The 23703-nt window shown below is 38.6% G+C and overlaps 1 protein-coding gene across 2 annotated transcripts in view; it reads left to right on the forward strand.

Moving 5' to 3' along the window:
• The window catches only part of LOC146360990 (cholecystokinin receptor-like), a 64706-nt gene that overhangs the window by 37441 nt on the left and 3562 nt on the right, over positions 1 to 23703 (forward strand). For both annotated transcript variants that reach the window (XM_084921346.1, XM_084921347.1), the window contains exons 3-4: positions 8859 to 9120; positions 22098 to 22225. In XM_084921346.1, coding sequence (XP_084777472.1) covers positions 8859 to 9120; positions 22098 to 22225 — 390 coding nt within the window. The remainder of the gene's footprint in view (positions 1 to 8858; positions 9121 to 22097; positions 22226 to 23703) is intronic.

The raw sequence follows: 23703 nt of genomic DNA on the forward strand, positions 1-23703 counted from the left end.
AAATATGTTAATCGTTTATTTTGTGACCCAGAAAGAATAATAAGAGTAATATTAAAACTAACTAGCTGCCGCCATTGTTGGAAACTGAGCTGGGCTGCGCTATGAATTCCTGGACACAGCTTCTTCTTCTACGGGATTTAACGGCAGCTGGCATCCTTGTACATGCAGTGCTGCCATCTTCTGTTTCAGTCCGTTATTACACTCTTAAATTCTAGTACTTATTCCTGCGTCTTTTGGGATCTTACAAAGCGTCAAACGACACGTCGACTATTAAATTAGACGTAATCGTGACTAGTCGACTAATTGTGGCAGCCCTAGGCAGCACGCTAATGTCTTTACTCCATTCTGTATGCTCCTATGGGTCTAACCCTTTCACTCCTTTGATTTTTTTCCTCGTACTTTGTTTTTGCCTTTTTGTCAAGTCGGTCTTTGTACAGACCTGCTGTGTTCTCCTTCGTTTTGTACATAATTGTTTTTGGGGAAAATAAAATGCAGGTATGGATTAAAACTGCAGAATTAATGATTACCGGTGCTGGAAATGCTAGTGCTTGATGCAGTGTTTCGATTTTGCTGCCACTAGTACCTACAATGCAACGCGTGAAACTCACGTGGTCTGTCGATCTCTAAGCAGCACCTTCATGATTGGTTTAGGCCACGATGTGGGCATAATGTTGTCTGGTGTTGGCCACACAGAGAGTTAGCCTACGTTCACATTGCAGGTCTTAAAGCTCAATTCCGATTTTTTGATCAAATCTGTTTTTTTTTGTCTGCTTGTTCACACTACAAATAAAATGCGACAACAAACGCGCTCTAGTGTGAACCCTCAAAGCGGCCCGCATGCGCAAAAGAAGACGTCACACACAACGCGCTCTGGTTAGATCCAGACCAAACAGTATTGTTTGACTGATGGCCTTAATATAAAGACTTGTTTCGGACTTTACGTTTCCCAATTTTGCTTTAAGTTATAAAGTTATTTTGTTATTTACATATGGCCTAATAATGATCCTTATTGCTGTTTTAGAGAGAAGCGGTGCTTCAAAGGATAGTTGCAGATTTCTGTCAGAATCTGCAGATTATACAGTACAAATAAAATGTTCACGTTTCTCCAACGTTGTCTTCCCAACAGTTTCACTGGATGGCCAGCAAGTGTTCACGATGCCTTGTCCGGCGCTGATAATTGGCGTCTGTTTTGTGTCAGTGACGTAAAAGATGGATTTAATGCGACCTGACAATTCAAACAGCAGTCGCTTTCTAAAACATCAGATATGTATCGGATTCAGTACCACATACGAAAGTGACCCAGATCGGATTTGAAAATATCGGATTTGTGCTGTTCACACTGTCATACCATTATTGGATATGGGTCGCATAGGGTCAAAAAAGTCGGATTTGATGCGCTTTCGCAAGCAGTGTGAACGTAGCCTGCGTAGTTGCGGAGACTTTTTTGTTTTTACTCAAACAGCTGGTCCTAGGATTCTTTTTAGTGGCGCCATTGAGAAATTAGGTCGCATTTGCAACCAAATCTCATATTTTGTGAACAGCAGTCACATTAATCCAGCTCTTACTGAACTGTGAGAATGCACCTTATCAATGCATGAGGGAAGTGCAAAACGTGGTCGCAGTACTATTTATCCAAAGACTGCTTATATATATATATTTAATATATTTAATTGTGTTGTGGTTTTTTTGTGTTGTTTCACTTTAAATTTGTAAAAGGAAATAGCTGAAAATTTAAATAGTTAAAAGCTGAAATGTGAATAGTTGATTTTTGTATTATATGATTAATTTATTACATTTTATGTGGAGTGAATAAATAAAAGTATATTTACAGTGGCCCCTAGAGACAAAGGACGTACAAACTTCAAAACACGTCCGAACTCTGAAGCACGTACAAACTCAGAAGCACATACAAAACACAACAGAAGTGCTCCAGGATGCTAGGCGCAGTGTTGAGCTTTTGTTACCTAGTGGCTACACAAGCCAGCAAGTACCAACAACCGGATTTGGTGTGTGGTAGTAGCAGGTAAATGAACATTTTTTTTTTTTATTATTTGAATATATATGAGTGCTTGTGTATAAATACACAAACAATACACATATGCTTTCAATTGTGTAATTTATGTGAGCTAGGTAGCTCTGTTTTGGAAGTTCAGTTCATGCTAGAAATGTGTTTTGGAGTTTGTACATGTTTTGTCTTTAGGGGCCACCGCATATATTTATATATAAACATATATAAATAAAACCACTTTTTTTCACGTTAGTAATTCCTTTTCTGCATAATTTTATATTATTGTTAATAATAAATAAATTAAAGCAACAAAACAACCTGAAGAGCCGGTTCGGAGCCGAAAGAGCTGGCTCTTTTTAGTGATCTGAGCCGAAAGAGCCGGTTCTCTAAAAAGAGCCGGAAATCCATCTAATAGCCTTAACGTTGTTTTCCTTCACTACTTCGCTACTCAAGCTCACAAGCACTACATAATCTCATAGCGCCACCTATTGGCATTCCCTGGGATCAGCAGTTAATTTTCATGAGGCAATTTTAGGTGGGTTACACTTGGAATGCCATGTCTCCTCCTTATCTAATGTCATGTTAAAGTGACTTACCTCTGCCGCTGTCAGCATTTGGCTGCTGGTGCTACTCAGCTCCACAAATTCCTCCATCAGTGAATCAGCTCTGACAAACATAAAGATAATAAGTTTAGAGAAAAATGATCCAAATACTGCCTTAAAAACAACACTGATGTTAAGACTTCTCATCCAAGCACATAAAAGAATAACCACATATGTATCTTTAAAATTTAGCTTGAAAATATGATGAAATACTTTAAAGTAGCAATAAGAAAGATAATCAATTAGAATCAGAATCAGAATACTTTATTAATCCCGAAGGAAATTAGAGCAAATCAAGTTAGATACTTCAAATTTACAGACATTTCATCTTGTGTTTGTGCCTAGTTTTAAAGATAAACTGGACCTGAAACATGAATTCAACTGAAAATAACACAATAAAAAGTAAAAAACACTGTAAATGTCCTTTGATTTACTATAACTACCACTGACCACCAGTTTTTTTCTTACCCTTGGTATGTGAGGGACATTTGTTTCGGTCCTGCTTAATGCTTGCCTTCACTGAACTCTGAGAGATGTACCGATGGTTTCCATGGTATCCAAAGTTGACTCCACTTCATAAGGTCCCAGAAGTGAATTTAATAATCAGCACCAAGTAACTCCATTATTTTGGGCTGCAGCTGGTAGTCCTTCTTTACTTGTCAGCCTTGGTGAGCTTGGCTTACCCATTTTGCTATTTGCTGCAGGTTCTACAACTCATAGCACAGATCCTCTCTGGAGTAGGGTACCTGGCTGAATGATACCGAGCACAGCTAAAACCTGGCTAACAAGCCAGCTATTACGAAACCAATATAAGCAGTGCTACCTGGTTAGGAGGGACTGAACTTTAAAAATAAGAAAGAGGGGGCCACTGTAGGTAGCTTTGTCCTGTCAAAAACCTGAAAAATGCTAAATGAAAAATACACCTCAGAGGCCAGTATTATACCTGGGCAGCCTGTGTGGGGGAACCCCTTCAGTATTGGTTGGAGTTTAATTTTCTTTAGAGGTTTCATAAATCGGTCCATTGATGGTGCTGATCTCATCTCAGTGTTGACTTCTAGTGGCTGTAATAAAACAGATGGTCTGATATTTTTTTCTCTGAAATATTGAAAGGGTTGAAGAATTAGGGCCAAACTTTCCGACTAAGAGCACATTAGTCTGGTCTGAATTTCCTTGTGCTGTCTGTGTAACAGTGTCATGAGTTTAAATCACTGAAGGATCAGTGCTGTACATCACCTGAAAGTGCATTTCCTGTCAGTATGGATCTACAGAGCCTCACGGCCATCAGTTACTATAAGTGTAGGGTTTAAAAACATCACTCATGTGAACTTGTGACTCTACAGGCCTCAGTAATGACTATAAACCTACTTATCTTTATTAATATGTCCTCAGAAGTCCTCATGCAGTTTACAGGCTATATATGAAAGTGTCACTGCTGCAGTCATTCATTCCTAAAACCTGCATCTTCCATGTTTTTTGGCTTGGTCCCCAACCATGTGTTCATTTATAACTTACATCCACAAACACACACAACATAATACAAACTTAATACATTTGACTTCAAATGATTTTTACTGCCCTTTCTTTTAATCCTGCTGTTTGTTTGCTTTCTAATGCACCATTGAATGTGCTATATAAATAACACTTGCTTTTCTCCATCATTGCATTGTTTATTTGATTATACCTCTTCTTTACCTTGCGGTGAAAGAATGAATATAACAACATTCCTCCCTTTCCGTGTTCCCTTTCTCTGCAATCAGTGTAAGCCGGTGCCGTGGCTGAGCATCGCCAACTTCAAGCAATAACAAAAGAAAACCCCTGTGTGCGATTTGATCTCTCTCCATGTCTGTGCTTAGCACTTGAAAGAGACATGTGGGCGTGAGAGACTTACAGTGTGAGACGACTTACAGTGTCTGTGCTCTGTGTTAAGATTTGCATGTGCTGACTGTGCCACCCACCTCCTTCTGCGTAGACATGCAGTGGACAGTGGACAACAATGATGGCAGTCAGGATTGTTTCATGGAAACAGGCTGGCACAGTCAGAGTCTCTTTGACAAAAAGTGTAACAGCATATTTAGCACTCCGGTAACAGGTCATACTGCTCTTCTTGATTAATAGAAAAAAAAATCCATGGACACAATACAGGGTACCCTGTAAACATACATTATGTTTGCACATTGTGCAGCATATGCAGTTTCTACATATTTTGGTAAACTGGCACCATTACAATTGGGATCAAATTGCCTGTTAGCAACTCTTTTTGTAATGCTCCTGGCCCTGTTGAATGAGCTCACTGACTCACCCAAAAGCAGACAAAAGGGCAACAGTCTGCCAGTAATTTCAAAGATTGTGTATTTAAACAGAAGGTCTTATACAGACGTGCTTGGAAAAACAAAAAACTTGAAAAAATCTAAAAGAGAAGTAGAGCTACCAAAAGGTGCAAGCCAGAATTAAACAAAGTGGAGACAAAAGGAATGGGAAACAGACCAAGACTGAGGAAACTGAGACACACTAAATACACACCATAGACAGAGAGAGGCAATAAAAACAGGTGAACTCACTCAAACACTGATGAGGGTGGGAAAAAGAACAAAAGAGGAAGGCAAAAGTAAAAAAACCACAAGAAGAACTAATCAAGAACTAACAAGACTAAAAGGGTGAACCAAGTAAAGTCAACAGATAAAACAGATAAAAGAGTAGGGGAAAAACCATCAAAGAAACAAAACGAGAAAAAACAGGACTTCTAACTAAAAGTGTAGTTTGTTACAAAAACCATGACATACACAAAATTAAGGATGCAGGAAGATGTTCTACAGTTATAATGTGAGTCTGACAGTATTAGCGATGGGCCAAATCAACAAGCTGCACTGCAGTTTTTACAAAGCAACGCACATTTCTTACACTGCAGTATTTTTGCACACCCCACGGGAGAGGAGTACCTTATAGTCTGAATGCCCCCACTCGTGCTAAGCCAAAGTATTCAAATTATCATTGCATATTTAGGATAATAATTTCACTATTCATATAGTTTTCGAGGGTCATAAAAAATCAAGTTCAAGTATTAAAAGGAAGATTACATTTTGCTAGAGGAGCTTTGCATGATGAGTATTCTTTCAAATATCCGCTTTATCTTATACCTTTGGCCCTGAAGTAGTTCAGCTCTTCTGTCCCACGGTGAGGTGCTCCTTCTGGCACCTCGCTCCAACCGAGTCAGTATATCCAATTCTGTTAAAGGTATTTACCCCCATCCTGATTTCTTAATAATTGATTCCTCATGGATTAATGAAGTATTCTGATTCTGACTGTAATTAAGCTCAGTGTTCATGATTCAACAATAAGAAGGAAAGTGGGCAGACTGGGCATCCATGGGAGGGTTCTAAGGAGAAAACCACTGCTGACTTAAAAGAACACAAGAAAAAAGACAAAACCTTAATGATCCCTACAACTTTCGGGAAATTGTTCTGTGGATTGACGAGACAAAAGCTGGATGGTTTGGAAGGTTTCTGTCCAAGGCCAAGTCAAAGACCGGACTTATGCTTCTCCATGGCCTTCAACTGGCCTTTAATGCTCGACTTCTGCAAAGAAGAGTGGGCCAAAATTCCTCCACAACGATGTGAAGGACTCATGTTGCAGTTATTGCGGTAAAGGGTGGCAAAACTAGCTATTAGGTTTAGGAGGCAAGTACTTTTTCACACAGCAACAGTCAACTCAAGGTGCTTTATACTGTTAGGCAAAGACCCTACAATAATATTTTAAAAAATGCATTTTGTATTTACTCAGAATATCTTTGTCTAGAGTTAAAATTTGTTTGATGATCTGACAAATATACCAAGAAACTAGGAAATCAAGGAGGGGAAAATACTTTTTTACTGCACTGGGTTTACTGATTTGGTTGGACTAATGATTGCCTGATTATCAAGGGGCAGCTTTGTTATCCCTTCAGGTTTCATGCAAGTGAAGCAGCAATCAAAAGGTTATCCGTCTTGCAAAGAGCTGAAATACTGTTTTTTCTACAGCTCATGGAACAGAAAAGGTATTCAGACGTCTTTTTGTGCAGCTGATGTTCTCTTTGTTGTTGAATATCTTTGCCAGTCAGCTCCTTTGTTCTGGTGGCGCAGGAATAAGATACAGCTCCTCCCTGCTCCCATCAGATCCACCAACACCAACTATCCTTGCTGTTTCCCCCTTTTTTTTCTCTGGGGGTTTCAATCCTTGCGTTTTTCACTCAATATATACTTAAATCCTTAATCTTTTACCTTTGATAAGATAGAAAAGCTTATCACAATAGAAAGGAACACAGTTTTGTTTTTTTAATCACAGGTTTGCAGGAAAAGCCTGCACCAAAGGATGAAGGGAAACAGTTTCTGACCACCACTCAAAAGCTTAGTATTGTTCCTGTAAATTGAGTTGCACCGTGCTCACAGGAGAATGCAAAATGACTTCCTCCCATGAGTGATAACGTAAAGCCCTGGTTTAGGCAGGCATGTTCTTCCGTCCTGGAGGAACAATGAATGGGGATTAATATGCTGCGTGACAGAGAAATGGAGGATTGAGGTTGCTGCCTCTCGTAGCAACAGAGGTTCAGCGCAGGGAATTTATTCCTGCTTGTGACACACAGGTATGTGCGTGTGCTTTTACCTCATCTGGACTCACAATTCGAGCACAGACACACAACAAGTTACTTCATACTTCGACCACATAGTTCACACTTTTGACACACTTTTTTTCCCCAGTTGCAGCTTTTCAGCTGCCAGCCACACATACACACAACAACAACAACAAACTCATCAGGTCCCAGCACGTTGAATATGGGAGGCCTCCCTCCCACCCCCACGTGGGGGTCGCCTCCCTTTCTTTGTTGTGTTATAGGGTCTACCTTACAGAGGCAACTGTTGTTGTGATTTGGCATTGTATAAATAAAGTTGAAATGAATTGTAAACTCTAAACATCCACCAGGTCTCTGGTGACTTGGGTTAGGCTTTGTGGTAAAGTTTGAGTTTAGCTGATTTTCACTCGTTACAAGACTTAATTGAAATGTAACATCCTTTAGCCTTTTTTCCTGTTTCCCATGTGTCTAAAACAAAATGTGACCATAACCTGGATTTTAACACCAGCTATTTAAAACTCATACCAAAAACCTGTTAGACTTGTAAAGGTCCTTTCATTCCTAAGCTACAATTCTTGCTTACATTGGAATGCAGTCTGGGTAGCGATGTCACTCACCAGGCAGTGAAGATGGCATCACTGTTAACACTGTTATCACATAAATTATGCTCTGTATGCTTCATGTCTAAAGTGCATAGTGCATTCACATTTCTAAAAGGGTGCTTAAAGCCCACAAGTTAAATTGGCTTTCTAGTCTGACTGATATCCAGATAGCAGAGACATTTAAACCTAATCTGGGCGATGTTTGCCACTTAGTTACAGCATTGAAAAGTATCCTGTTGGATCTGTGGCTGAACTGTTGTCATCAGTCAGTTTTGGTCCATAGAAAACAGGGCCACATTGCTACTGTTGATGGAGCAGCCTGACATTTATTTGACTTTGAACTAGGAGGCTCTTGTATTGCAAGGGTGTGTTCTTTCACATACTTTTCTCCTCTGTAAATAGTCACGGCTGCTTTTGACATGTTTAAACAAACAATTTGTTTGTTAGTGTTAGCTAAAAGATGAGCAAATATTAGACTTAAATGTATGTGCTTAGTACTGCTCTATTTCCAAAATGTGCCATTAGTACGTGGACATGTTTCTTGTCAACAGGTTGATATTTGTTATACTGAGTAATAGTGATGGCACATTTTGTGAGATATTCCAAGGGGATGGGTTATGTCATAAAAATAATTCAGGTAATATTCTCTTTCTCATGTTTTCCTCTTGTGGACACAGGGGATCCAATTAAGCATAACAATACAAAATGTTAAATGCAATTTTAACATGATGTAAAGCAATTTTGCCAGGTGTGCCACTTAAAAGTCAGGAGTAAAGCATGTTTTCAGTCAAATGAATGAACAAATATGTCTGCCTTCTTTTTCACTTTATGTTTTTAGTTCAGTTCAGATATTTTTCAGTATCTCAGGGTGGCACCCGGAGAACCTTGTGGAGAGTCCAAACTGAAGGATAACCAAATGATTTATCTATTCAGGAGTACGAATGTAGAATGTAAATTTTGCAACAATGTGTCTCTTTGTGTACAAGAAGTGAGTCGACTGGCTTTGCAAATGTTTTCTTAGTCTCATTTATTTTCTCTTCCAGGAGTCTCCGTCAGCATCTCCACCTTCAGCCTGGTGGCCATTGCTATCGAAAGATACAGTGCCATCTGTAACCCACTGAAATCCCGTGCATGGCAGACCCGATCTCACGCCTATCGCGTCATCGCTGCTACCTGGGTGGTGTCATTGTTAATCATGGTGCCTTATCCGGTGTTTAGTACTCTCAAGTCTTTCCCAAGGCATAACGGTACTGTGGGCCGCATGTGCCGCTTGGACTGGCCCAATCCACAATCTGAGCAGGCCTGGTAAGTGCTTATTAACATGTTATGTTAAACTATTTGCTGCCAGAGAAAGAAATATAAAAGATAGGTGAAAAAAATCATGGTCTGTAATCAGTTTATCAGACATATCTTTATGTAAAGAAAAAAATATCTGTGTGGGCTGGATGACTAGTTTGGAAATGATGACTGCCAGCTATTTTAAAGCAATAATATCTACCATTCTCAATACATAAACTCTTGCCAGCGTCTGTGAAAAGCAAGACTTCACATGCATTACAATTATTTGGTGTGATGTCTTCACAACCTTGACAGGGATAAGTGAGTAAAATATGAATGCAATGGAAATGGAATACAGTTTCCACGGCTTTGCTTCCAAAAGTGTGGAAATTCTTGGATTCTGACTTACATTAAGTGGAATTATGTAATTTGTGACCAAGAAGAAGTAACTAAAAGTTTCTTTTACTGAAAACGCTGCGTCCAGATAAACAGAATCAACTTTTTGGGATTTCCTTACATCAAGATATAAACTTAAATAAACAAGTTTTCGACTATAAATTGATGACATTTCAATACAATTTTCCTGTCAACTACAAATCCACCTCCTGTCAGTATAATCTGGTCAACTATAGATCAAAGTCTTTTCAGTCGCTAATTATAACAGGACAACTTTGAATCAATATTTTTCCTATGGTTTTACTATTACACTGTTAGGTTTCATCAATATTTTAACTTTGATTTGATATTTATTTAGCATTGAGATTTCAATCTTGACCATAATGATGATTTGGATGTAAAAACAACATTAATTTAATGTGATTTTGCTATTTGGGCAGAACCGTATTAGATTTTCTGATATGCTAGTTGTGCTTAGCAGAGATTGCACTGGACCTCACTCTCATTTATTACTTCAGAACGACTTCCATAAAATGTAATGACTCTTGTATTCCCTGCTTGCATTTTCTTTGTAAGCTAGCATCTAAACTACTTTGTAGTATGTTTTTATATTTTCATATAAATAGGTTTTACCATTGGTGTGTTACTTACATCTAAAGTTATAACTACTGTGGAATTCATAACAATAGAATGACATTACAAAAAAAAGAAACAGAGAAAATCATGGCCACGCTTTCAAGCTAGCTTGTTAACTGTCTATTAGCAAGGCAGCTAACAGACATTAAACATGTCATCACCCACTGGTTTGTGAAATTCTGTTCTGAAGCTTTGAGACTGGAGTTTTGTATTTCTGTACTGGCTTCGCTTTTCAGACCAGGAAGCTAAATTCATCTTTCATATAGTGTGAATAGAACAAGCTGCTTTGTTAGCTTGTTTGCTATTATAACAATTCTTTTTAACGCTCGAGACACATTTCTATTATAAACTCCTGTTTTCTATCTTCAAACAATTCTTCTCCTATGAGCAAAGCGTTGTGCATAGTAAATTTCGATGGTGCCAATAAAGTACAGTGTTACATTTTTTGAACTTTTTTACAATTTAATCGCTTTTTGAAAAGTCCCCCTAGCTTGCTAACTGGATTGTTGTTTTAGGCAAGGCAAGGCAAGGCAAGTTTATTTGTATAGCACAATTCAACAACAAGGTGATTCAAAGTGCTTTACAGAGACATTAGAAACAAAAACAAATAAAAAGCATGATTTAAAATTGATTAAAACAAGCAAACAAACAAACAAACAAACAAACTAATTAACAAACAAACAAAACAGTATATAAAATCAAAACAGATAAAATCAGAACAGTAGATAAAATCAGTAGTTAAATGTAAGTTTTGAAATTTAAGCTTAAGATAAGATAAGATAACCTTTATTAGTCCCACACGTGGGAAATTTGTTTTGTCACAGCAGGAAGTGGACAGTGCAAAAGTTATGAGGCAAAAATTAGGATACAATAAGAATAAATACAGTACACAACTGTACAGAATAGAATAAAAATAAAAATAAAATACTATATACAGTAGAATAAAATAAAATAAATATACAATAAGATAAAAATAGAATACAAATACAAATGCTATATACAACTGAGTAAAAATACAACGATGACAGAAAAGATTATTGCACATTAGTGTTATAATCCACAGAACACCAAATCCACACTTAAAAGTGTGGATTTGGTGCTTTATTCAAATGCAGCTGAGAATAGGTGAGTCTTCAACCTGGATTTAAATAAACTGAGTGTTTCAGCTGATCTGAGGCTTTCTGGGAGTTTGTTCCAGATATAAGGAGCATAAAAGCTGAATGCAGCTTCTCCGTGTCTGGTTCTGACTCTGGGAACTGATAAAAGACCGGATCCAGATGACCTGAGGGATCTGGAAGGTTCATACTGGGTCAGGAGGTCACTGATGTATTTTGGTCCTAAACCATTCAGAGCTTTATAGACCAGCATCAGGACTTTAAAGTCTATCCTCTGACGGACAGGCAGCCAGTGTAAAGACCTCAGAGCTGGACTGATGTGGTCCACTTTTTTGGTCTTAGTGAGGACTCGAGCAGCAGAGTTCTGAATGAGCTGTAGTTGTCTGACTGATTTTTTTAGGTAGACCTGTAAAGATGCTGTTACAGTAGTCAAGCCTACTAAAGATGAATGCATGGACTAGTTTTTCCAGGTCCTGTTGAGACATCAGATCTTTTATCCTTGAAGTATTCTTGAGGTGATAGTAAGCTGATTTTGTTATTGTCTTAATGTGTTTTTCTAAGTTTAGGTCTGCATCCATCACTACACCCAAATTTCTTGCCTGGTTTGTGGTTTTTAGATGTATAGATTGAAGTTCTCTGGTGACCTGTAATCCTTTTTCTTTGGCGCCAAAGACTATTACCTCAGTTTTGTTTTTGTTTAGCTGGAGAAAATTGTGGCACAACCAGTCATTAATTTCCTCAATGCATTTACCAAGAGCCTGTACAGGGCCTTGGTCTCCTGGTGACATTGTGATATATATTTGTGTGTCATCTGCATAGCTGTGATAGTTTATTTTGTTGTTCTTTATAATCTGTGCCAGTGGGAGCATGTAAATGTTAAACAGAAAGGGTCCCAAGATGGAACCTTGGGGAACTCCACATGTGATACTTGTCTGCTCAGATGTGAAGTTACCTATTGATACAAAGTATTTCCTGTTTTCTAAGTATGTTTTGAACCAGTTTAGTACAGTTCCTGAAAGACCTGTCCAGTTCTCCAGTCGTTTGAGTAATATGTTGTGGTCAACTGTATCAAATGCTGCACTGAGATCCAGTAAAACTAAGACTGACATTTTTCCACTGTCTGTATTCAGACATATGTCATTGAACACTTTGGTCAGAAAAGTTTCAGTGCTGTGGTTCTGTCTAAAACCTGACTGGAAGGCATCATAGCAGTTATTCTGTTTTAAGAAGTAATTGAGCTGTTGAGAAACTGCTTTTTCAATGATCTTACTTACTTTTTAGCTTGTTTGCATATCTGACAGTACTTTAGCATTATTGTTTAAAGATAAAAATAAAAAATAAAAAACCGTCAGGTCTAACTGTCTTTAAACATTTCTTCTTTCAAGCTGCAAGTGTTAATTTTAAACATGAAGTCAAACTGGACACGATAACTTTGTACAAATCTACTTTAACCCTGTGAACAGATTCACAGAATGTGAGGGTGCTTAAAATGAAATTAATTTGTTGATCAGTTTCACAGTTATAAATGCTGCTGTGTGCAAGCATTTGGTGGATTTTCTCTTTGGCCAGAAAGAAATGTGAGAGGGATAAAAAATTAACGATGGAGAGAAGGCTCTTAAATTCTTGTCATTTTAGAAATGAGCACCCGGGCTGAAGTTGCTAAGGTGGCTATGGAGTGGGTGTTTGAAAAACGAATGAAATCAGTAGGTGAAAGTTTTATAAGACAAAATTAGTGAGCAGACAGTTCCTGTTGAGAGCCAATATGAGATGGATCACTTTTGTAGCTTAGCAGGGGTTATACCAATAAATGGAGGCGCTAGGAAAAAAAGGAAAAGACTACATTATTACACAAATATTCTGCAGATAATGTGTCTACCCTCAGTGTGATCATTTCACTGTCTTTTTAAATTAATGCAATAATTTCTTCTTTCCCTACTCTTTGCTGAGAAAGAGGGAAGAGCAAATCTTATGAGAAGGTCAAGAGAGAACCGATTATTGCCGTTACAGTCTGGATTGCTCCACGTTAGGAAATTCATCTATTCATCTATAGCTCTCTAAAGGCCAGTAAAACCAGCTTTCTTGTTCAAAAGCTCCCCCAAATAGATGGATACCACCTCAGATAAGACACGTTAAATCCTCTTGGGATATACTACTCAGGGATTTTTATAGATCTGTCTGTGAAAACTTTGGATTCTGTAGGATGGTGCAATTAAAGAGAAGAAGAAGATGAACATGGCCAAAACTTGTACATCTCTTTTTCTCTCTTTTTGACAGCCTTTTGTGGTGGAACACTGACGAATTCTCTTTTCTCTGACTGTCTATCAAGCTCTTAAGCTTCACTGAGAAAGACGAGGCAGTGGGAGAGCAGTTAATTAGTCTGCTCAGTGAGGAGGTGGAGGAGGAAGGAGAAGACAATCAAGACTCAGATGTCAAAAGTTTTCATGTCACAGAGTACAAGCGCATTTCAAGTTTTAATTCATTGTCAGGGGTTAAAGCTTGCCAAGAGATAACACAATCTAGCTTTCGCTAGATGAAATGGACACCTAATCACCGAAGCAGCCATTTTTAGGCTGAGATCAGAAATCACTAGCAAATGGCAGCAAAGCAAAAAGAGCCATAAAGTGGTTAAAAGTCAAAGTCAAGCAAAGTATATATTTGCACTTACACATCATGTTCACTGACAAAGTTGCAAAAAGTACTCTGAAACGATGACTAATCTTATTCATTATTCACTCCACGTTTTGATCTGAGCAGATAACATTTTGCATTAAAAAGGAAACTGTATGGGTCTAACATTATGAATGGAGTGTCTTTGACTCTATCGATTTTTCATTATCAGCGTCGGACCTTCATTTAGGCCTAAAATACATCTAAATCGTATCTAAATTACAGCTGATCAACTATTCAAATCAGAGCACTGATTTTCAGTAGATAAACGAGTGCAAGATTTGGGTCTAAAACAGAAGCCTATGTTAGTGTTGCACATCTGCATTCCTTTTAATAGCTATCTGTAGGTGACTTAGGTGATTGGTAAATGGACTGGTTCTCACATTACATTACTTTTCTACTCTACTAGAGCACTCAAAGCATGTTATTTATAAAGGCACTCTTTTCTATGCCTAAGTGCTTTCTATCTAACATTCAATGCAACTGCAAAAAAACTGTTGTTGTTCTGTTGTTGGCCTTTCAATTTAGCTCTTGCCACAGCCAGAATAAAAGTCACGAAAGAACAGATTTTCTCTATCGTGAAACTGTGTTAATAATAATGACAGCTCTTCACTATAGCCAGTGTAATATGTTGATCTTTATTATCATTTTGCACTTCTTCCTCATGAAGGTGTGCGCTGTCACTCCCTTTCCTGTTCAAGCACTTCTTCAACCAGTTAGCATTCTACCAACGCAAAGCATTATCAATGGCAGGTTAAGTTCTGCACACAGGCATCACTCTGGGAGCCAAAAACTACATAGACTAATGTGGTACCATAAATTCTGCTGGAGGCTTCGCCACGGGACTTCACTTCCTACTCAGTGAAACTATGGTGGATTTCTTTTTATGTACAATCTCTGCTTCTATCTCAGACTTAATAAAGCAAAGCATAGCTAGATTTTACAATTTTATTTAAAGATGACTATTGCAATTTAATTTGCTAATTCTGCTTTTTTTTTTTGTTTTAGTAGTTTTCAGATCCATAACCAGCTTAAATCCACAACCTTAGAGACAATTTGAAGATGTATTAAGTTCTCGACCTTATCGTCCCACTAAAATCTGAGATATAAATAAAGCTGAACAAATATCCTTTGTAGCCATTTGAAGAGTTTTGAAGAGCCCCCTTTTGATCTGTGTTAACATAAACTACTGCTGGAAAGCTTGGGATCATTCTCAGATGTCCTCATTTTTGAAAGAAAAGCATATTTTTTTCTCAAATTTAAAATTAAATTGACCAAAATTGTTGTGAATGGAAAATAATGATTATGACACAGTGGAACAGTTGTTCGCACTGTTGCCTCACAGCAAGGGTTTGAATCTGCCAGCTGGCTGGGCCTTTCTGTGTGGAGCGTCCATGCTCTCCCTGCGCTTGCATGGGTTTTCTCCGCGTGCTTCCTCCCACAATCCAAAGACATCCATGTAACTGCTGATTCTACATCGGCTGTAGGTGTAAATGTGAGCTTGAATGGTTTCTTTGTGTCTGTGTTGGCCCTGTGATGGACTAGCAACCTGACTGGGACATACCCTGGGTCTTGCCCAGAGACAGCTGGGACACGCTCCAGCCACCCCCAACAACCCTGGATTGAGTGAGTGGCTAAGAAAACAGACAGATGTAATCAATCATTATAAAATCATTAATGGTTTAATGACTGAATGGTTTAATCTGTGTAGGCCTAGAAACACCCATCACTCCTTTTTTTCAGTGACACATTGGGTTCCCTAATGCTATTTGATCGTGTGAAAGACCAAATTGATCATGATTGCACAACTGAAAACTGTTGTGCTAATTAAAAAGCAATAAATTTGGCTTGTTAAGTATTCTGGAGCATCAGCCTCTGTGGGTTCGATTATAGTATATAAATGGGCAAAAATAAAGAGCCGTGAGATATGCTAAGTATTTTTGAAGAATATTCCCAAAGGAAAAACTGCCAAAAACAACCCTCAAGATGGTAATGATACCAGACATTTTTAGTGACTCCAACCTTTAAAACACTGCAAACTGTAAAGCACTCTTTGACTCTTGTCTGTGAAGTGCTATATGACTAAATATTGTGGGCTTACTTGAAAGGATTCATGCACTCAAAACAGTAATCATCATCAGCCTCATCATTGGTGCTGTGCCTGTAGATAATCTGTCTGCAGCACGTGTCTTTTGCCTAACACAGCATATTTCACTGTAACTGATGGTGAAGAAAATCCATACGCCATGTTGTGAGTAAAAACTTGGGACTTCAGGACTTCAGCATTCTGGGGTAAGGTCAGGCTAAAGCGTCAGCTCTGATCACGTTGGCCTACATGGGTGAGAATGCGTTTGAGGGAAAATGTTTGCTTTTAAACTATATTTTATACTTCACAAATATTAAATTAGCTTGACAATCATTGATCATTTATGACTGTGTGCTGCATTGTAAATGCAACATTTAAACATTTCAAAAGGGCTCTTTGTTTCATTGTAAATCTGTTTTAGGATTTACTGCCAGGGTCTAGGATTGGCCCAAATAACTCTACAATTTATCTGTTTTGTTTTTTAAAAAATTGCCTCTAATTTCCTTCCCTGGAATCCAACTGAATGAGTCATTAATGCAAGCTGTTATTATGACCTCCAGCCATCAAACCATCCAACCAATTCCTCAACCGCTTGAAACCTTTCCCAGCTGTCATTAGGCAAGAGATGGGGCACACGGGTCACCAGAGTGACCTGCAGTTACATTTTAGGAAAATGGTTTCTATTAATATTGAATTGCCTCGGTTATTGTCATTATAACATCAGAGTTTTTGGTTTCAAAACACCAAAATGGTGACAGAAAAACGCCACGCAGAGCAAATGAAAAGCAAGCGAGTTGAACCCTGAAACATGTAGGTTAGAATCTTCCTTTATAGAGTCGGTTGTTTAGTTTAGTTGGAGAACTTTTGACTTGACTACTTGCTGCTGTTACACGTGTTCGTTTCTGATAACCTTCAAGTTTTTGGCACCGTGAACACCTGTAAACGGTAAATGGCCTGCATTTGTATAGCGCTTTACTTAGTTCCTAAGGACCCCAAAGCGCTTTACACTACATTCAGTCATTCACCCATTCACACACACATTCACACACTGGTGATGGCAAGCTACATTGTAGCCACAGCTGCCCTGGGGCGCACTGACAGAGGCGAGTGACACCTGTAGTCTGACTTAATCCGATCAGTGTTTTATTTTCTGAACACTGCTATGCTTTGCTCATTTACTTTCTGGTCTGAATAATAAAGCCTTTTACATTAAAAAAAAGAGCCTCCTGCTTTGTGGCGACCCTCCAGCAGGTGCACTATTAGCTGAGTTAGTGCTTTCCAGCTCTGACTGAACAGGACTGGAAATTAAAAGTGCAAAGGAAATGTATGACATATGCACCATCATTTTCTTTGATGATTAATGCGAGCCAAACGCATCTTTCCTGCTTGATAATCATGTTGCTTTCAGGTGATGTGGGAAAAGAGGTAGCTATGAATATTTAACATGTTTTTTTCCCTCTGCTTCAGCTCTACCCATCTGGGTTTTCCCTTTGAGGCAAAACAAGTGCAGATCCACTACTGCTGTTTTTAAATGCTGTTTCCACACTCCCGCGTGGTCACTTCCACACAGCTTTTGTCTAACAGATTTTCCACAGTATTAAACTGCCAGCTGATAGACGCCTTTATTTATTTATTTGTTTTTAATGAGAAGTGCTGAGTTCAGAGAGTTGCCCAAGCAGACATTAGAATATCAGACAATGAATGAAACATGGCCTCTTCCTGTGTGCTGTCGCTTTTATGTGCTGACTGATGTGCACCGCAGACACCGGCAGTTAAGAAGAGCATACTCTCATTACTACCAATCAAACGGGAGATCTGGCTGCATCTACGCAGCGTCGGTCCAGTTTTATTACCTTGCTTGTGCGTGCTCTCGTTTTGCTTTACTTGTACACGCCACCTTCTCCTCTCTCTCTAATACACACATTCGTTCATTCGATTCACTAATACAGTCTCTGGTTTTCCAGTCCCAGGTGGGAAAACTCAGCAGCTTTCAAACAAAGCTCCAAAGCGTCGAAGGACTTCCACAGAATATGTGCGGAGGTGTTTCCGCAGTCAGATACTGTGACAGAGCTGACAGAGGCTCTAAGCCCTTTGAATCTTTTTGCACTACTCAGAAATTCCTCTGTCAACATTTTGCTCTGCTTTTTTCTTTTCTTTTGCTCTACACTCAGTTCATAACTTTTTCTTTGATGTGCCACCAATCTAAGCACTGCAGAAAGCTGGGATTGGTATTCTTTGTCTGTGATTAGAAAACATTCGTATACCCAGTCTAAAGCAGTTGAAAACATCCCCAATAATTAGATAATCTTTTAACTGTATTTGTAAATGTTATGTGCACATTTACGTACAAACCGGACACTCTGGGTTTAATAGTTTACAGCCTTTTTTTCAGCAGCATAAGAGCCACACAGAAAGTTCTAATATTTAACTCTCACACATTGGTTTAAAGTGAAACACAATTAAAATCATTGGCGTTATTCAGTGGTTTGAGTGGAGATTCTTGCTATTAATCTCAAATGACCAAGTTATCTAACTGCAGCAAACAGCTGATGTGTACTAAATGCTCATTTACAACTACACGCTTCTACCTGGACAGCATTAGTAGCTTATTTATCTAATTGTCATTCGACTCATCAACGGTCTGATTCAAGCTGTTTAAGGTCACTTTACCCTTCACTTAAGACAGCTTTCCAGCTAGTTTGTGTTTTGCAGTACTGGGGTACTGAGTATTAGACATGATTGAGACATAAGTATGTTTGGGACTTTTTAATCCCATTGCAATTATAAGCAAGTGTTAAACTGGGCTGAAATGATCCAGAATGGCATTCTGGCCCCTTCGATTAGTGAGCAATAGAATCTTGTAGACAGGTTAATAATGCGAATGACTGTCAAATGAACCCATTCTTACTTGTGCTGCAGACTCTTGTTGCTTCCCGCGGCGGTATGGAAACACTTGCACAGTAATAAGAAAATATTGTTAGCCCACGGGCTGCTTACATCTTCAGTGCATTCATTTGGCCTTCTCTTCCCAGTGATGCGTTTATGGTGCAGATGTAAAAAAAACAACAACGTTTCAGTCATGCTATGATACTCAGCATCCAGATAGGAGCTACTGAAGACAAGCAAGTATAAATGCATTTTTTTTTTTTAGGTGCCAAGTCCTTTCCACTGGAAATTTTCAAACAGCTTGACAAACATGACCAAAAACACAAACTGTGTCGGTGCAGTTTGTTGCACAGCGTGCCTGCTAGCGAATGTTGAGTTTCCCACTCTTAGTGTTGCGCACAGGAGAGGAAGATGAGAGGTTATTTTCAAAAGTTAGGACTGCTCACCAAATCCATTGTTCTAATTCGTTTTAAAGTTTTTAAGTCAGATATTGAATCTATGCATGCTGTGCTGCTGAATTATGTTTTTGTGAAATGTTTTGCAGAACAAATTGAAGTAGGTCTAAACTCATTTTGTGATAATACTGTACTAGGCAGTTTGGTGCTGATTAGATTTACTCACCAAATTCTACCTTTTATCCTTATAGTATCTACAGGTTGGATCTCATCTTTACAGCTACAGTACCTCTCAGAACAGGCTCATCCATTCTCTGCCGCTTATCCAGGGCTAACACACAGACAACCATTCGCACTCACACTCACACCTATGGGCAATTTGGAGTTTCCAATAAACTTATCCCCACTAACTGCATGTCTTTGGACTGTGGGAGGAAGCCCCGGCCGGAGAGTGGAATTGAACTCTTGTTGCTGTGAGGCAAACCACTGTGGCACTGTGCTCAATTTAACCCCGAATTATGTATATGTTGTTGTTTAAATATAGCAGTTGAAACAGTGTGAAAAAGTAGTTGCAGCCTTTTGTCACATTTAAATGTTTCAGACCATCAAAGAAATTTTAATTCTAGACAAACATAGCCTGAGCAAATACAAAATTCAGTTTTTAAATTATGATTTCATTTATTGAGGAAAAAAAAAAAAGCTATCCAAACCAAACTGATCCGAGGTGGTAAAGTAATTAACTTCCTGTTTAAGTCATAAATTAACTGCTATTAACCACTATTTTTTTGAAACCTGAATTCAGTTTCACTAGCCTCACCCAGGCCCGATTTCTATTTAAACAGGACCTGTCTGACAAAGTGAAATAGGCTAAAAATGTCAAAAAGCAACACATCATGTCATAATCTAAAGAAACAACTGAAAAGCACGCCACTGATATCTAGTGAGGAAAGGGAAAGACATCTCTAAGGCTTTGTTGAGCCATTTCTAAGTCCTGTGAACCACAGTCAGAGCTTTAATCCAAAAAGTGAAAACAATTCAAACAGTGTTGACCTTCCCAGGAGTCGTCGCCCTACCAAAATTACTCCAACTCCACGCTGATGACTTATCCAGGAGGTCACAAAAGAACTCAGAACAACATCCAAAGAACTACATGCCTCACTTGCCTTAGTTAGGGTCATGATTCAATAACACGAAAGAATCTGAGCAAAAATGGCATCCATGGGAGGGTTCTAAGGAGAAAAACACAGCTGACTGAAAAGAACTCAATCACATCTTTGAGGGGAAAAAACATCTGGGATACTCTGTGGACTGGTGAGACAAAAATTGAGCAGAACCAAAAATGAGCTTTTTGGGACGTTTGCATCATTTGGCATAAAACTCACACCAACAGTCAGACATGGTGGTGGCAGTGTGCTAGTGGGCCGGGGCTGCTTTCTTACTTCAGGACTTGATACAAATTAGTTATAATTGATGGAACCATGATTTGTGCTCTCTATCAGACAATGATATAAATGATTCTCCTGAAGGAGAATACCGAGCCATCAGTTCATGCCCTGAAGCTCAAGTGCACTTGTGCACCCACTTATACAGTGGGTCAATGATCTGAAATACACCAGCAATGGTGTGAATGGTTTGAAAAACAAAATGAAGGTTTTGGAGTGGCCTTGTCAAAGTCGGAGTCAAATCAGATTGAAATGCTTTGGAAATGATTTATATTTTAGTGTGGCTAATGTGCAAAAAACTAAGAAATAAAGAAGCAGGCAAATATCTTTTCACAGTGCTGGAGCTACAAAAAAAGACAGCTACCAAAAAGATTTAACTCAAATGTACTATATTTTATACCTGGCAGTATAGTGGTTGGCAATGTTTTAGACACCACCCATGGCCATAAGAATGGATGGATAGTTTTATAACTTGTAATATTTGATATTTTTGCCTTTTACCTGTAGAAAATGTTGAGAAACTGAGAAATTTGTCTTTTGAACAAGTTTTTACTGGGTGAGATGTGATCATAGTCTTTTTGTAAGCAAAGCAAAAATTTTTCTAAGTAAAGCAAAACTAAACATATAAAATACATTTTTATGCAGATGACATAGTCCTGTATGGACAGGACTCTTCAGCGCCAACTTATCAAACTAAGGATTGTATTTTTCCAGTGTTTTTCAGACAGGTCTTAAGATCCTCAAACTTGTACTGATTGATGACAAAACAAAAACAGTACTTTCTACACTATGATCTTCTAATCTACATATGTTGGGATATTGACACTGAAAAAAGCATGGTGCAAAGCCCTGTCGTGTCATGCATCTCAAAAAGGTGTTTAAGGAAAGAATTTGTAGTAATTATTATGCCAGTTGGTCTTCATGTACAGTAAGTAAGTTAAAACTTCATACTGTTGTTCTGGTCTTCCAATAAGGCTGCGGCAAACCCCCCCCCCAAAAAAAACAGTACTGGTGATATATACAAACGCTGCAGCATCAAGAGTATCACCAGAGGTAAACAGCTCAAAATTACCAGAGTGTAAAGGCGGGTTACACTGCAGGGTGCTGAGGGGGGTCATGGTCTGCAGAGAGCTGCAGAACTGACATGAGATGCTGCAGTACATTTTGCTAAGAAGCAAAGGGGGTAAAGATAACTGTTGGGAGGAGCATCTGTAGGGCCTTTAGCCCAGCTCCTGGATGTACATGGCAATACAGAGGCAAAGAGAAAAACTGTTACGCTCACAAGCAAATTTTTCAGCTGGATTTCTTCAGCTTTGAGGACTGATTTAGTTGCAAATCTGTGATTTTTACATCCCTCTTATTCCATTCTGGCTGTTTTCAGGTACGTGCTGCTGCTGCTCATTCTGTTCTTTATCCCGGGAGTGGTGATGAGTATAGCCTATGGTCTGATCTCCAGAGAGCTCTACCGGGGCATTCAGTTTGAGCTGGGCCAGAGCAAGGAGGCAACTGGTGAGATCCATTATACATTTAATCCAATTGTGAAAGGATTGTTGTTTGCATTGATTTAACTTGTAGTGAAGATGAAAAATCACTTTCTCCAGACCCAGATGGGGCTGCCGTAAATTACATGTGGAAGGCAGGAAACAATCAGAAGGGCCAGTAAATGTTCCCCGACTATAAATGGCTAGTAAATATAAGACATATGCTATTGTGAAAATAAACATGTGCCTATTTGAGTTTTATTGTTATGCACTTAGATAGCACACTGTCATTTCCAGGCAACAGCAGCAAATAAATATTTCTACACACATACAAAGGGACATTTGTGTAATCTGCCTCAAGCAGAGAATGACATATTTTGTTGCTACCTGGAGGTTCTGCACCTGTTCCATCCAAAAATATACTCCACTGTCCTTGGAACCACTCGGGTTGTTGTCTTGCGGCTGATATTCTCCATTTAAACAGAAACAGAAAAAAATATATCTGTTATAGCTGAAATACGGTCACTTTAGGTCAATTATAACTGCTGCTATAACTGTGTGTATCAGCAGCACCAGTTTCCATGGAGTCCAGTCTTGAGTGTGATTCATCAAGGTGGGGAACATGTGAAACAGAATTCAGTAGTGATGGTAATTTATTACTGAAATAAAATTAGAAAATAGATCGTAGCAAAATAAACTTCCATCCTTGCATGGAATTCCACATGGAGTTGAATCGTGTAGAGTTGGGTTAGGGTTATTTTAAGCTACAGGATAATTATGCAATTTTCAGACACTAGCAGACGGTGCGTTGCAAATCAGGTTTTACATTTTGGTTGGCATCACAGTCATTTTGTTTAAATGTGTTTCATTCAAGTGTTCTAAAAAGATGAAAGAGTGTAAGAATGGAAATGAACCTTTCAAAGCCATTGCCACATTGTTTCCACTGTAGAAGTGTGAACAAACAGAAATGAAGGCTAAAGTGCTCCAAGCAATTTGTTACATTGTTACACTACTGAGAAATCTAATGTCATTAATGCTTAACTTTGGAAACGTTACACCCAACACTGCTTGTGAAGTAAACCCAAACACACCTGCTAATCCATGATTAAGATCAGAGGAAAGCCTGGTTTCTGCCTGACATCTCTTCCTGTTAAAAGGGAGTTCTTCATCCCCGCCGTTGACTAGTTCTTGTTCACATGGGTTATACATACGGAGAGTGTTTGAGGGTAAGATTTAACAAAATAAGTATTTAAGATTAAGTTTAGAAATGTTATTTCATCCATCCATCCATCCATCCATCCATCCATTTTCTTCCACTTATTCAATTCAGGGTTGCAGGGAGGGGTGGAGCCTATCCTAGCCACAATTTTATTAATTTTACAAATTACTTTGATTTTGATGATTATTTCATTAAAGACCATGAGGTAGAATATATTTTTAGAACCTACTAATAAACAAATAGTGAAATTAGTTCTCCAAACTCTGGACATACTGACGCTATGTGTC

The sequence above is a fragment of the Perissodus microlepis genome, chromosome 23 (assembly GCF_051167445.1).
Source record: "Perissodus microlepis isolate ML-2025 ecotype Zambia chromosome 23, ASM5116744v1, whole genome shotgun sequence".
Classification (NCBI taxonomy): Eukaryota; Metazoa; Chordata; class Actinopteri; order Cichliformes; family Cichlidae; genus Perissodus; species Perissodus microlepis.